The sequence below is a fragment of the Urocampus carinirostris genome, chromosome 18 (genome assembly GCF_059441175.1).
Source record: "Urocampus carinirostris isolate Australia breed hairy pipefish chromosome 18, RoL_Ucar_1.0, whole genome shotgun sequence".
Classification (NCBI taxonomy): Eukaryota; Metazoa; Chordata; class Actinopteri; order Syngnathiformes; family Syngnathidae; genus Urocampus; species Urocampus carinirostris.
In genome coordinates this window covers 2865288-2881060 of record NC_142366.1, presented here as the reverse complement: position 1 = coordinate 2881060, position 15773 = coordinate 2865288, and the positions used below count along the sequence as shown (strand labels likewise).

Genomic DNA, 15773 nt, shown 5'->3' with positions numbered 1-15773 from the left:
ACCATGTGGCACCCAGCTAAAATGAGTTTGACCCCTTTGCGCTAGACTGTCCGCCCAGTAGGACCTTAATAAAATGGGAAACTTCAATTTTGACTATTATGGATGATTTTTTTTTTATCAACACAGGGAACATGAGTGGGCATGTCGCGCACTGACCACGCCCCTTGTGACGTACACTATGACTAAACACAACGGAACTACCAACTGTCAATGGTCGACAATTAAAAAGAAAAATAAATAATTTAGAACACTTTATCTTTCTAATTCAAATAATTAAAATTTCGTCTACGTAAGTGTGGCATTCATTAAAATTTCTCCTCCGACGTTAAATTGGAAATATAAAAGTGACGTCACGAACAGCCGCCATGTTGGCTAAAATTTGTTCTTATAAAGTTTCCTATCAAGAGGCTACACAATACACATTACACAATAAAAGACAGATACAATCTTACCTTTGATTCGTGTGCTGTGACTCCAATTCGATCCATGATTTAATCTTAAAGATAGCTAACGACAAAATTGCCAAAAATTGACACCAGTGACAAGATTAAAAAAGAGCCTATTAAAATTAACGATGAAATGTAGATTTGTAAAACACCCAGTGTCGCGTAAGAGACGCTTTAAACGGGTTGATTTCGATTAATGCGTTGAAAAGGGACAAGAACTGGACGTGCTGTGACTAAAAAAAGATCCGTGGACGAACCGGAAATGCGTCACACCACTTCAGATGTTTTAATTCTGCAATAAAATGTTGTCCTATGACATCAGCAAGCTTGTCTGAGATTACTTCTCTCTTTTAATCACCCTCACTACTACGTCTATTTTAACAGCTTTTTGGCGGAATATTAAGATTTACTGAAGTGTAATTCGGACTGTTCTTAGTACCATGTACTTTATTGTAAAATATGTCGGAAGTGCTGTGTTAAAGAAGAGGACGCTGAACCAGAGCATCCTAAATCTGACGTCTTCTCCGCGCATTACCTTCACATCGTGCGTCGCCGAGAAAATTGGAGTTTACTCATTCCATTTATCCCTCATTTTTATTGTGTTAGATCCCCCCCTCCCTGTGCCCCTCTTGGTTGTTTTGTGTGTGATGGCCGACCACCTCCTCAGCATCAGGACCAGCTCAGGAGGGCCGGAGCCATTCGGACCAGCTGCAACCCAAAAACACACTTAACTCCAATCGGTAATGTATTTTCTTAATTTACAGTTTAAAATAATTCATATGTTTTTGTACACATTTACATTACAAACATGAGATTCAAGTGACATGGATTTGAGTATTGGTTTCGTTATAGATTAATCAGGCATTTTAATTAATTGCTTAGCTTTATGCTAACAAACAATGCAAATCATTTTCTTAAGACTTAGTCCCAAAATAGACGTCTGGAATTCGCTTGTGTTTAGCCCATTCAATGAGGATCAAATTTAGGCCAAAAAATATTTTTTGTCTTGTTTATCTTGTCTAAATCTATCCCCCTAAAAGACGTATTTTCAACGTCCAATTCCCATGTATGTATTTTAAAATTTTTATTTATTAAAAAAAAAAAAAAACATTTTTTAATTAAATAATCCTTAAAAAAACAAAAAGAAAAAATATATGTTTTAAAGGTTTTTCATCTCATCTCATTAGCTACACCGCTTATCCTCAGTAGGGTCGCGGGTGTGCTGGAGCCCATCCCCGCAATCATCGGGCAGTGGGCAGGGGACACCCTGAACTGGTTGCCAGTCAATCGCAGGGCACACAGGGACAGACAACTCACTCGCTCATTCACACCTAGGGACAATTTGGACCGGCCAATTCACCTGAAATGCATGTTTTTGGAATGTGGGAGGAAACCGGAGTGCCCGGGGGAAACCCACGCAAGCACGGGGAGAACATACAAAGCTGGATTTGAACCCACGCAGGAGGTTCCCAAGACATGAACTGTGCCGCACATGCGCTAACCACTGCGCCGCCGTGCTGCCCGTTTTAAAGGTTTTTTTTCAACCAAGTTTTCGTTGGATTAGTTATGGCTATTCTTAGAGTTATTGTAATATAGGAATATTATTTTTATTTATTTATAATGAGCCATTTTCATTAACTATTCCTTAAAAAATCCCAAATATTGATTGATTTTCAAAACGAATCCTAAAATGAATAAAATAAATAAGAAGAAAAAGCTTCCTAAAATATGGGGTTATTTTTATGAAATAGTCTCAAAGAATAAGTTTAACTTTACCACAAAATAAACATCGCAGCAAAGTTCTGAGGTCATAGGTTCAAATCTAGCTACCAGCCTTTCTGTGCGGAATTTGCATGTTCTTCCCGTGCTTGTGTGGGTTTCCTGCAGGAACTCCGATTTTCCTACCCCATTCCAAAAACATATATGTCAGGTTAATTGGCTGGTCCAAATTGTCCCTAGGTGTGAATGAGCAAGCGATTTTTCTATCGCTGTGTGCCCTGCGACTGGCTGGGTTCAGGGTGTCCCATGCCCGCTGCCTGGAGAAAGCTAGAATGGGTTCCAGCACGCCCACAACCCCAATGAGGATGAGTTTTGCAGTTAATAAATGGACAGATGGATAGATGTTTTAAGATGGATGAGGTAGGCCTTTTCCTAATTATTAAAAAAAAAACAATACCGTGTCATTTTTTTTAAGTAATTATAAAAAAAGGTTCAAAAACTGTTTCTCAATCTAAATTAATCATAAAACACAAATATACATAAATGTCGTAAACTATTGGGTCATTAAAAATAAAATCTAAAAGAAAATCTTAATTTCATTTTAAAACACAAATGAACCTTCCCCCCAAAAAACAACAACCCTGAAATATTGGGTCAATATTTTTAAATACCGTATTTTATGCACTATAATGTGCACCGTATTATAAGGTGCACACCTCCCAAAAAGTGTTTTGGACTATAAGGCGAATGTAATTACAACTACAGTAAGAGCTAGGGTTGCAAAAAGTGCATTTAAAATAAATATTCAGTCTATAGAACATAAATTAGCACTATGATACACGGCTTCACCACTAAAATTAATTTTAGCAACAAACAATTAACATGATAAACACAAGAGATCACTTGAAGACCACTTTATATGTTTCTCAAATGCAGAACAGTTACCATATGCAGTATAATTCAATTGTAACTGCATTTCTAATTTTATCCACCATATTTAAGCTTAAAACTCACTTTTACTCTATAGCATATGAATAGCCTAAACTTCTTATATGTAATAACTTGTGAAGCCCTTTGAGACTATTTGTGATTAAGGGCTATACAAATAAAAATGACTTGACTTGACTTGACTTGACTTGACATATTTTCCGGTATATAAGGCGCATTGGATTATCAGACGCACTTTCAAATGTCTGGCCAATTTAGGGTTTTTGGGGTAGGTGGGAGTAACTCTTAACCACTATGGTCATAGGAGCTCCAATTAATGAGGTGTGTCTTGAGCAAGTTCAGCTTGGTGCCAGCTATCCCTCTCCCAACAAATTTATCCACCCCGTCTCAAAACGGGGACCTTTCACGTAATAGGCGAATGTGCTGACCACTGCATGGTGCCCTTATTCTCCAGAAAATGCGGTAAACCTAAAATAATAAATTAAAATCCTAAAATATTGAGTCATTAAAAAAATCCTATAATATTGGCTGTTTTTTTTAATAATAACCCTAAAATACAGAAGTTTCCATTTTCTACCAAGTCAAGTCACATTTATTTGTATGGCTCTAAATCACAAAATATCTCAAAGGACTGCACAGGTTACAACAACATCATCCCCTGATCTTAAACCAACATGTTGGCAAGGAAAAACTCAAAACCTTAGCACAAGGAAAATAAGAAAACTTGAGGAGGGGCGTCACAAGTGGTAATCCCCCTTCCAGGATGTCCAGGGTGCGATAGATTTAGCATTGGGTAACAGTGCACAAATCATAGTGAACATCAATAAAAGAAAACAATAGGTAATATGTTGAAATTTCTCTAGAAAGTGCATGTCAGCAACAATGCCTCAAGCCTGTAAAATTGTTAAAAAAAAAAGTCCATGTCGGCAACAAGGCAGCTTCTCATCTCTGCCGTTTGGTGGATGCATGCGTTGACATGCTTCAGGTGCAGACGCTGGTTCGCTGACTTATCTCACATCGTCCTTATCTCTCGTATCACCAACAGCTAGGCAGTCGAAAAAAGATAGGAAAATAAAAGTATGAGGTGGGCATCAATCATAAGCTTGTGAATAGTAGCGGGTCTTAAGTCTAGATTTAAAAACTTTCACTGAGGTTGCAGATCTTATCTCTGGAGGCAGAGCATTCCAAAGCACTGGGGCCCGGAGGAGAACACTCTCGAGCCTCCAGTCTCCTTTTTGGCTCTTGGAGTCACAAGGAGCCTCTGTGCAGAAATATAGGGGGAAATCAAATCAGTGAGATAAGAGAAAGTTAGTAAGACAACCTTATAGTCACATCTTAAGTGGAGTGGGGAGCCAGTGCAAGTTAGCTAGTATAGGAGATATACGGTTTAAACTTTCTCGTCTTGACCTTTTTTCTACCATTTTTTTTCTGTAAATTGTCCCAAGGTGTGGATGAGCGAGTGAGTTGTCTGTCCCTTGTGTGCCCTGCGACTGGGTAGCAACCAGTTCAGGGTGCCCCCTGCCCACTGCCCAATGATAGCTGGGATGGGCTCCAGCACCCCCGCGACCCTACTGAGGATAAGCGGTGCAGCTAATGAATGAATATATATATATATATATATATATATATATATATATATATATATATATATATATATATATACACACATATATATATCTCATCTCATTAGCTGCACCGCTTATCCTCAGTATTGTCGCAGGGTTGCTGGAGCCCATCCCAGCAATCATCGGGCAGTGGGCAGGGGACACCCTGAACTGGTTGCCAGCCAATCGCAGGGCACACAGGGACAGACAACTCGCTCGCTCATCCACACCTAGGGACAATTTGGACCGGACAATCCACCTGAAATGCATGTCTTTGGAATGTGGGGGGGAAACCGGAGTGCCCGGAGGAAACCCACGCAAGCACGGGGAGAACATACAAACTCCGCACAGGAAGTCCGGTAGCTGGATTTGAACCCACACAGGAGGTTCCCAAGACCTCAGAACTGTGCCTGCACACGCGCTAACCACTGCGTCGCCGTGCTGCCCACCATATATATATAAAAAACCTATTTTTTCCCCCACCAACTACTAGCAACACCGTGCAGACTGACCTTTGAACTTCAACAAGCCACACCCCTCGATAATGACGTCAAGATGGTCACTGCCATGACAACAGGCCACAGAAAGAGGGCGCCGTGAGCAGCATCGGAGAAAATTAGGAAAAACGAGGGCGAGATGTCGCAGCTCCTGGCGGGCCTCAGCGCCGACGCCACCGAGAAGGCCCGGCTGGAGCTCAACGAGAACCCCAACACACTACACCAGGACATCCAACAGGTACCCCCATTTTTGTTTTTAAAATAAATAAAATAAAAATAAACACACACACACACATACATACATACATACATACATACATACATACATACATACATACATACATACATACATACATACAGCCCTTTGAGACTCTTTGTGATTAAGGGCTACACAAATAAACATGACTTGACAATTTTTTTTATTTTTTTTATCATATCATTTTTTCTTTCACTAAGACTTTTAAATATATAGAGAAAAGTGTGGTTTACTTTAATCATCTCCTAGACTACGTGACCTTTCTTACCCCCAAATCTCATGTCATAGTTGTTGTAAACATGGAAGCGCAAAAGGAACATTGGTTACACATACTGGAGCCATTACCAACCCCCCTGCCACCTTTTGCCCACCAGGTGCGCGACATGATCGTCACCCGTCCAGACATCGGATTCCTGCGGACAGATGACGACTTCATTCTCCGGTTCCTGAGGGCCCGCAAGTTCGACCCCGCAGAAACTTTTCGCCTGCTGGCGCAGTACTTCCAGTTCCGGCAGCAGAACCTGGACATGTTCCAGAGCTTCAAGGTTCAAATTTATATTTTATTGCAAGGGGGTGGAAATTTTGCAGCATGCTGCCTGCTGAAATGACATCACAGGTGTATAATGGCTAAGCGAATCACAACCCACTTCTCCATCTGAGCTGCTATAATGTCATCATCAAGTGACAGCAAGTGGCAAAAACGGCCCCGCAACATTTACATTATCCAATTCATTCAAATGTGAAAAAAATAATTTAGCATTGCTGGAGGCTAAACAAAATGCAACTTGATTTAGGTTTTGGACATGTGGGGGTTTGGGGTTTTTAAGGGTTATTGTTCTATCTTCGTTATTCATTATCCATTATCCGTTATCGGTCAGTTCAAAATACGCTACAAAGCCTAGGAGCCGGGACACTTACTCTCAGCCAAAAGGCCAAGCTAAGGTCCTAGCCCTAAAGCCTTGCTGCGATCATTGCGAATGCACCGTTCCCGGAGGTACTGCAATACCGGGCCGGTGCGTGGAGTGGACAGAGCAAGCTCTTATTCCATCTCCGGATTGCAAAAATCAAAGATAGTATACGATCCATCCACCACAAAAGGCCAAGTTAAGGTCCTAACATTAAAGCCAAAAGGCCAAGCTAAGGACCTAGCATCAAAGCCATGTTTGCTAATGATTTGGTTGCCACACTTAGGATTGATGTGGCTCACCGTTATCTTTTACAGACTTTTTTTGTAATTGCTTAGAACCGTGGAAGCTCACGGGGAATGTTGCCCCTGAATAAAATAATCATTTAAAATTAAGTGATTGAGGATTTTTTTTGGGTGTAGTCAACTCTTTTTTAAAAAACTGCTTTCAGGTGGACGACCCCGGCATCAAGCGAGCGTTAATGGATGGCTTCCCAGGTGTCTTGGAGACTCCGGACCAACACGGCAGGAAGATCCTCATCCTTTTTGCCTCCAACTGGGACCAGAGCAGGTTGGCCCCGCCACATAAAATTGTATAAATTTTAAAATCATCCGGATCAATCTGGTGCATTTTTAAAGCAAAATTAAGATGCTAGATCGATGATGAATGTGCACCCTTCTAAACAAGTGAATCATAGATATGCTAGTTATGAAAGGCAATGACACAGCAAACAAGTCACACAGGATGTCGATTCTTCTTCGATGGTTTACAGGAGGTTATTGTAACGCGCAACTTTTGACCTACATTTAAAGGCCCTGACCACCAAAGCGTTTTCCTGCTCCAAGTAAATTTTTGTAATTTCTTGGCAGTGCTACATTTTTGCATTGTTTAAAACACGAGATAAGACTCTGGACATGTATCTTGTAAGATAACTGTAAGATTTGACAAGAACCTCAGCCAAGTTATATTATCTCTAATGCTCGCCATATTAGAAATAAGAACAAGGAGAATGCATATTCACTTTTAACTATTTACAGATGTCATAAACACACAGTTTTGCAGCCATTTTCAGCATGATGTGGAAGAAGTCTGTCTTTTCTAAAAAAGTGCCTAGTCTTATACTATCTTAGCCGCCTACCCATGCAGAATGAGGGCTCAACCTCATTTTTGTCCCAATATGAGACCAGATTGTTTTAACTTGTTCAAACTGAATTATATGTGCAAGAGTGCATTTAGATGAGAAGAGACTGAAAGCAAGCAACCTAGCAGGTCAGCTTAAGTTGTTACGGTCTGGCATAGCTCCCACCACCAGAGGGCCTCAAAAGGCGTGTGTGATAATTGGACACACCTGTGCCCAAATATCCTGAACCCTTTAAAAATACATTTTTGTTCAGCTAACTTTGTAGAGTCATTTTGAGTTAGTCTGCTAACCCCTTTGTGTCATTTCGTTTCCATTATCACATCAGGTTTGTTTTCTAGTTTTTATGGTAATTTGATCCTCATATGTTTCATTTCCAGTTCAGTTGTTGTTTCTAGGTTGACGTTTGTCAAGTTTGTTTTTGAATTCTTGTTTGGACATTTTAGGTGGTTTGTGCCCACTTGTTTGTTTGGTACTTTGGTCCTGATTTTGTTAATAAATGCCATCCTTGTATTTGAACACCGCCACCTTAGTTCTTGCATCCCTCACAGCGGTCCATCAACAACCAAAACTTAACACAAATCTTCTATCTAATATCTGAAAGGCCTAATCTATTAGGACGCTCAGTGCTGAACCTTTTTTTTTTTTTAATTGCTGACAGTCTTACTGGTTGTATGGGGTGAACAGGTGTCTTTATGCTGCTAACCACCTAAAACGGGTGCATCTGATTCAGAATGATACATGGAGTGTAGATTGACTTCTAATGGGTGGACTAACAGGTCTTTCAGAATCAGAATTTTAGATGATACACAGGTGTTTAAATACTTATTTGCAGCTGTATTACACAAAAACATCGTTACAAAAAATCATGCATTGTAATTCATGGATTTTCCTTTTTAGTTTCTCACAGTGGACATGCACTTACGATGAAAAATTCAGACCCATGATTTCTAAGTGGGAGCAATAGCCAAATAGCAGGGTGTTCAAATACCTATTTTTTCACTGTATATTCAAAAATATCTTAATACAAGTTTATGAGACTCTGGCGGGAGCAATCTTGTTATATATGGGAAACACTAAACTGTGACATTTTCAGGAATTCTTTCACGGACATCCTGAGGGCCATCCTCCTTTCGTTGGAGGTCCTGATCGAGAAACCCGAGCTGCAGATCAACGGCTTTGTTCTTATAATCGACTGGAGCAACTTCTCCTTCAAGCAAGCCTCCAAGCTCACGCCAAACATCCTCAAATTGGCCATCGAAGGCCTGCAGGTTAGACACCCTGTTTGAGTGCCTTGAGGAGCTTCATTGATGCAAACAGTCACTGCTATCTCAGTGCTAGAGAGTGGATCAATGAGGATTACTGACTTTTTGAATATGAAAAAGTCAATTTAAAAACATGATTTTTCCATATAAAAAGCTATATTTTTGTTTGTGAATATATGTTTTTATATATTATTTAGGATGAAAAAAAACATATATATTGAAATAAAAAACACTACCTGCAAACCATTATTATCCATTATCTGCACCGCCTTTCGTCAGTAGGGTCGCGGGGGTGCTGGAGCCTATCATAGCTGTCTTCAGGCACTGGGCAGGGGACACCCTGAACTGGTTGCCAGCCAATCGCAGGGCACACAGGGACGGACAATTCGCTTGCACATTCACACCTAGGGACAATTTGGTTAGGCCAATTAACCTAACATGCATGTTTTTGGAATGTGGAAGGAAACCGGAGTGCCCGCGCAAGCACGGAGAGAACATGTAAACTCCACACAGTAAGGTTTGATCTCAGGACCTCAGAACTGTTCCGCACACGCGCTAACCACTGCGCCGCCGCGCTGCCCACCTGCAATCCATTCAGCATGAAAATTAAGACAAAAATAAACATCTAAAAAAAAAAAAAAAAGAGTACTTAAAAAAATAAATACGATACAAAAGGTTCAGTAGAAAAAAATAAAAAATATTCCAGGAAAATAGGAAAAGTGAAAATTACTCAGTCAAAAGTTAAATATTCAATGTAAGAAAAGAATTAAAGAAGATATATAAAACACAATAAAGATAATGATAAAAAAAGTAATTCAATAGTTAAATAATACACTGTAAAAAGTTTAATAAAAAGTGTAATTAAAAAAAAATCTAAACAGGAATTAAAAAAATGTGTAAAAACATTAACCAAAAAAGGATCGTAAAAAACACAGCAAAAAGTTCAATATAAATTTCAATGTAAAAAAAAACAATACAAAAAATAGCGTAAAAATAAAAATATCAAAAAGTAATAAACTGAAAAAAGTCAAACATAATATGTAGTGAAAAAAACAATATAAACATAAATAATTATACTTTATACATTTATTACATACATTTATTATATATCTCATCTCATCAGCTGCACCGCTTATCCTCAGTAGGGTCACGGGGATGCTGGAGCCCATCCCAGCAATCATCGGGCAGTGGGCAGGGGACACCCTGGACTGGTTGCCAGCCAATCGCAGGGCACACAGGGACAGACAACTCATTCGCTCATTCACACCTAGGGACAATTTGGACCTGCCAATTCACCTGAAATGCATGTTTTTGGAACGTGGGAGGAAACCGGAGTGCCCGGAGGAAACCCACGCAAGCACGGGGAGAACATACAAACTCCGCACAGGAAGTCTGGAGCTGGATTTGAACCCACGACAGGTTCCCATGACATGAACTGTGCCGCACAAGCGCTAACCACTATATATATATATATATATAATATAAAACAAGAAAATGTTTTTAAAGTATATTTTCTTCACTCATCTTTTTTTATTTTAAACGATTTGCTGAGTAGCTGCCATCTCGTTGAAGTTGTATTAAGTGTTACGTTTTAACAAAAGTATCCATTTCTTTCATTGTATTATTATTATAATCATAACTTAGGCCAATCTCTAAGCAATACCTTATAAATGTTCTTGCCTATTTGTCTTATTTTGCTCTTTAAATTCTCCATTGCATGTTTACCCTAGAGTGCCATGTCTAATATCCTTTAATACAATGTTTCAGCACATTGATAATCATAAAAATGACAAATCAATTTAATTTATTCTACTGTATCTCCCAAAACAAAGACAAAAAAAACAATTCAATTTATCCAAACGTGCTTCCTCTGTTCCCCCTTCAGGACAGCTTCCCTGCCCGCTTCGGAGGCATCCATTTCGTCAACCAGCCCTGGTACATCCACGCCATGTTTACCATCATCAAGCCTTTTCTCAAAGACAAAACCAGGAAACGGGTAACTAGTGACCCATCAGCGACCAATTCTCGCTTGCCTGCAAGCTAGCTAACTTGAATTACTTCTTTCCTGCAGATTTTTCTCCATGGCAACAACTTGAACTCGCTGCACCAGCTCATCCAGCCCGAGTGTTTGCCGTCCGAGTTCGGGGGTACCCTGCCGCCCTACGATATGGGCATGTGGGCCCGGACCCTGCTGGGGCCCGACTATATGGACGAGACTGAGTACACGCTCACCTATGACGCCATGCATGTACGACAGAACGGCAGCGACAAGGAGCTCATGAAGAGGTCCGGGTATTTCAAATATCACATCTTGAATCTTTTTTCCACACTCTTTCTTTCTCTAGCCATCTATAAGAGCAACTAGGCTGCGAGCTATAGCTTTCCGCTAGCTGCTTTTGTTATAGTTCGATCCTTAGCCCTTCAGCGTCACTTGCATAGCTCCTCATGCGAGCAAGCGTTGCAGATTTTTTTCTATTCAGGTATCTGGCACTTTTTTCACTGTTTCATTCTCCAGCCACTCAATAGCCACTTGGCTGCACGCTACACCTTGTCACTAGCCACTCTACTGTATTTCCCAATAAACTTTAAATAAAATATTACAACAAATGCAAGGTTTGGCTGTTCAGGCAATTGAAGAATAATCAAAATCCTATAAAACTGGTCGATAAAACAAGTTTTTTTTTTAATATATTTAAAAAAAAAACATTTATTGTGTAATTCAATTTGTACTATAGAAATGGTAACAGCCATGTTTGGTCAATATAAAAACATGATTATTTTAATTTACATATTTGTTTTAGATGAGGGCAGCATGGCGGCACAGTTCTGAGGTCATAATCAAACCTCTTGTGTGGAGTTTGCATGTTCTCCCTGTGCTTGCGTGGGTTTCTTCCGGGCACTCCGGTTTCCTCCCATATTTCAAAAACATGCATGTCAGGTTAACTGGCCGGTCCAAATTGTCCCTACGTGTGAATGAGCGAGTGACTTGTCTGTCTCTGTGTGCCTTGCGACTGGCTGGCAACCGGTTCAGGGTGTCCCCTGCCCATTGCCCGAAGATAGCTGGGATGGGCTCCTGCATCCCCGCGACCCTACTGAGGATAAGCGGTGCAGATAATGGATGGATGTTTTAGACAAACGCAGTAATTTAATGCCAGCTCAATACAAATTAACCAAAATCAAGTTTGTTTCCTTTTTTTTTCTTTAAGGTTTTTCTTTTCCTAAAAAAATATTTTAACATTTCATTGAATCTTGAAAACATAATGTGTGAGACAATTTTTTTTATGAACGAATATACATTTTATTATTTCCATGCAAAAAAAGTAGTCGTTAGGCCATAAATGGCCCCTGAGTCGTAATCTGCACACCCTACATTTATATTTTGTTTTTAATTTTACAGAAATCATTTATGCACTATATAGAAAAAAAAAACAATGCTGTTTTTCAATTCTCAAATATTTTACTGACATCTTCAATATTGTTGGATATTTTTTCATTTTGGTAAATTTACATTTTTTTAAATTTATTTTTATTCTTTATTTACCTGCCTCAGTTTTAGACAAAAGCCATGATTTACTGCCTACTGTACTCAGTTTGCCGTTTTTTATGCTTCAGGTCTCAGTCAGTGGTCAATCCTGCTACTCTTCGCCCTACTGACCGAGAGACCAGCACTCCGCTGTTGGCCCTGGATTGAAAACAAAGACAAACACAAGGACACACACTCGCTGGATATTGACATGTTCCGTTTCGTTCTGTCCGGCTGAACTTTGACTCATACTTCCTGTTTCTGAGCCTGAATGTGTGTATTTGTTGCACACACACAATCACACAAAAAAAAAATCACACCCATCTCAACATTTATGCCCCCACGCTTATTAGCTTCGAGGAATGTAGAAAAAAGGTTAGCGTGACTTTTTTATGAATGTTTGCTCAGCGTTGTCGCCATGACGACACCCCGACATCCCTTCACCGATACATCACCGTTTCTCAATCTCGATTGTCTTGTTAGCGCAGGGGTCACCAATACGAGCCAGTGGGCACGAGAAAGCCCTCATGTAGCCCGCGGACCGGTTGTGAAAAAAGATCACTCGCGAAATTAGCCTTAAATTTATATACGAAACGACTCAGTGCCCTATTCAAGGCATAATTATTTCTAATTAAAGTACCCTGGTGATAACATAGTAAAACACATAGTATTGTGATAAATATTTCTTATACGAGGCGCACTAGATTATAGGGGGCATTGGATTAAAACTACAGTAAGAGCTCAACTCTTTCCATTGCGCAATGTATACGCTTGCGGTTATGTGTATCAGGAATCTGGCTCTTTTTTTCCCCCTGTTTCCCTATCTATCCACTCAATAGCCAATTAGCCACGGGGTATAGCTCGCTATTGTTATTGGTAGCTGCTCTGGCTTTGTCCTTCAGTGTCACTTGCCTTCCACGGCTACTCATGCAAGCAACCATTGCTGGGTTTTGTGATTGAGGCAGCTAGCGCTTTTTCACTTCATTCTCTGGCCACTCAATAGCCACAGTGTATATATTAGTGCAATGATTGATCAATTGAACTGTCGCTGACCAAATTTACTAAACATTGTATGCGATGGGAATCGAACATGGGTCACGGCGGTGAGAGCACAGAAACCGAAAAATCTAGATCACTAGTAATACTGGTGAAATATGTATATATATTCGCAGTACCAGAGACAAATGATATAAATGCAAAAAAGCATGGCAGGGAAAACTACTCTTTGGTGTATTTGATGATTATTTCCCTCATCGGCTTTTTTTTTTTTTTGCATTCATTTACTTATTTTTGGATCACTTTCAGTTTTCTACATTCTTTATCATTTCTTTCTGGCACCATGAGTAATCCAAACCACTAGGGTCTAGTTATTAAATGTTGGCACTACTCCCCGGGTTTGATTCCTCTTGCATTTAATGTTTTGCGATTGTATTCAACAATTTTATCTGATTGATCAATCAAAGCACAAACACAGTCGTAAAACAATATGTAGCAATGCACATGTAAAAATACTGTATGAATTTCCAATCTTATCCACTGTATTTTGCGGTATACAAGGCATACTGGCTTATAAGGCACACTTTCAAATTTCTTGTCAAATTTTGGTTTTTAGGTGCACCTTACACTACGAAAAATATGTTAATAAGGCAATAAGTATCATGTCAGTATGTAGAAAGTAGGGCAAATTGGCACTTAGTAAATCACAAATTAGGTCAGTTCTCCCACTTAAAAATATTATGGAGGCCTGGACTTGGAAACCTTGGTAAACCTCAACCACGGGATACAGGCTGTGGGGAAAAAACAGAAAATCAAATTGTTTGATTATTAAAAAATTTACATGCAAATCATAGTGGGAAATAAATATTTGGTCAATAAAAAAAGCCAATCTCAATACTTTGACATGTGGCAATGACGGAGGCCGTTTTCTGCAACTCTTCACAAGCTTTTCACACTGTTATTGGTATTTCGGCCCATTCCTTTATGCAGATCTCCTCTAAAGCAGCGATGTTTTGTGGATTTCTTTGGTGCAACACGGACTTTAAACGCCCTACAAAGATTTTCAATGGGGTTGAGATCTGGAAACTGGCTAGACCACCACAGGATCAGCAAATGCTTTTTACAAAGTCACCCCTGGCTATGTGGGATTATTGTCATGCTGAAAGACCCAGCCACTCTTCATTTTCAATGTTCTTGCATGGAGCCTCAGATGGATGGAGATTATCAGTAGTTTAGTATGTCTTCTATTTTCCAAGAATTGCTCACAGTTAATTTCCACGTGTTATCTATTGCAGATACACTCTTTCCCGCCTGGCGAGGGTCTACAATTGTTTCCTTGTACAGCTCTTTGGTTTTGGCCACATTGGAGTTGGGATAGTGACTGACTGAGGTTGTGGATAGGTGTCTTTTATACCGATAAAATGTTAAAACAGGTGCCATGAATACAGGTAACGAGGGGAGTTTCGTTCAGGCCCGTCTGCAGTCCACTAAAGTGCATTTGGATGACCCAGAAGAGGACTGGGAGAGTGTGTTATGGTCAGATGAAACCAAAACAATTTTTTGGGGTGGAAACACAGGTTCTCGTGTTTGGAGGAGAAAGAATGCTGAATCGCATCCGAAGAATGCCATACTCACTGTGAAGCATGGGGTGGAAACATCCTGCTTTGGGTCTGTTTTTCTGCAAAGGGACCAGGACGACTGGAGCCTCGTTACACCTTGTTAGAGGACCTCTTAGCCAGCCAGAAATCTTGCTTAATTGTCGGTGACAAAATACTTATTTTACACTCTAATTCGTTTGATTTTTAAATAATTTTTTTCCCAATGTGATAATTGTTTTTTTCCCCCTGCCCATTCTCTCTCATGGTTGAGGTTTACCCATGTTGACAATTACAGGCCTCTGTAATGTTTTCAAGAGAGAGACCTTGCACAATTAGTGGTTGAGTAAATACTTATTTGCCCACTACATATCAAACCAGAAGCCTTTGAAGTTAATCCGTAACAAAAAAGTAACTCAGTTTAGAAAAAAAAAAAAAAAGTCGTTGACCCCTGCGTTAGCTTCTTCGGATGGCCGCCTCAAATGTGGGCCAACGTATTAGTGAAGCAATCGTAAAGATCGATAGAAAATTAAGTATTAAATGAATTAAATAACATGAGAGGAGGAATTCTAGGCGGCAGAGTTTGCAGTTGTAATGGGTAGAAAATAAAAATCCACGCATGTCAATTAGCAAAAAATAGGAAAAAAGTGCTGCATTTCACGCTATTAAGTATTGTTGACACACACTGAATGCCAAAATTGTTTTTATGGATTGTTTCGCTCGATTGTATAGTTGAAATATTTAAGTGCGCCCAAAAAAAGGTGGTCCCTCGCTTTTATTTTGGCGGCACTCAACATCAGGGCTACACTCTTCATGTATTTAGCGCAGAATGTAAGCTAGTAAACATTTACACCTCCTTGTGTGTTGTTTTAATTTGGCGG

General features: G+C 39.8%; 3 protein-coding genes and 1 pseudogene across 3 annotated transcripts in view; 1 reads left to right on the top strand and 3 right to left on the bottom strand.

Moving 5' to 3' along the window:
* The window catches only part of riok3 (RIO kinase 3 (yeast)), a 34579-nt gene extending 33859 nt beyond the window's left edge, over positions 1-720 (bottom strand). Inside the window, exon 1 of the mRNA XM_088322135.1 lies at positions 453-720. Within this exon, the coding sequence (XP_088178261.1) occupies positions 453-488 (36 nt within the window). The 5' untranslated portion in view covers positions 489-720. The remainder of the gene's footprint in view (positions 1-452) is intronic.
* A 131-nt stretch (positions 721-851) lies between these two features.
* On the top strand, positions 852-15748 carry LOC148348024 (clavesin-1-like). Its single transcript, XM_088322136.1, has 8 exons — positions 852-1186; positions 5211-5452; positions 5845-6015; positions 6827-6945; positions 8610-8784; positions 10664-10774; positions 10850-11064; positions 12391-15748. Exons 2-8 carry the CDS (start codon positions 5354-5356, stop codon positions 12467-12469), a joined length of 969 nt encoding a protein of 322 aa, XP_088178262.1. The 5' UTR covers positions 852-1186; positions 5211-5353; the 3' UTR covers positions 12470-15748.
* The window catches only part of unm_hu7910 (un-named hu7910), a 64200-nt gene continuing 51542 nt past the window's right edge, over positions 3116-15773 (bottom strand). Inside the window, exon 25 of the mRNA XM_088322133.1 lies at positions 3116-4374. The gene's annotated coding sequence lies outside the window, so the exon portion shown is untranslated. The remainder of the gene's footprint in view (positions 4375-15773) is intronic.
* On the bottom strand, positions 6443-6611 carry LOC148348025 (U2 spliceosomal RNA; annotated as a pseudogene).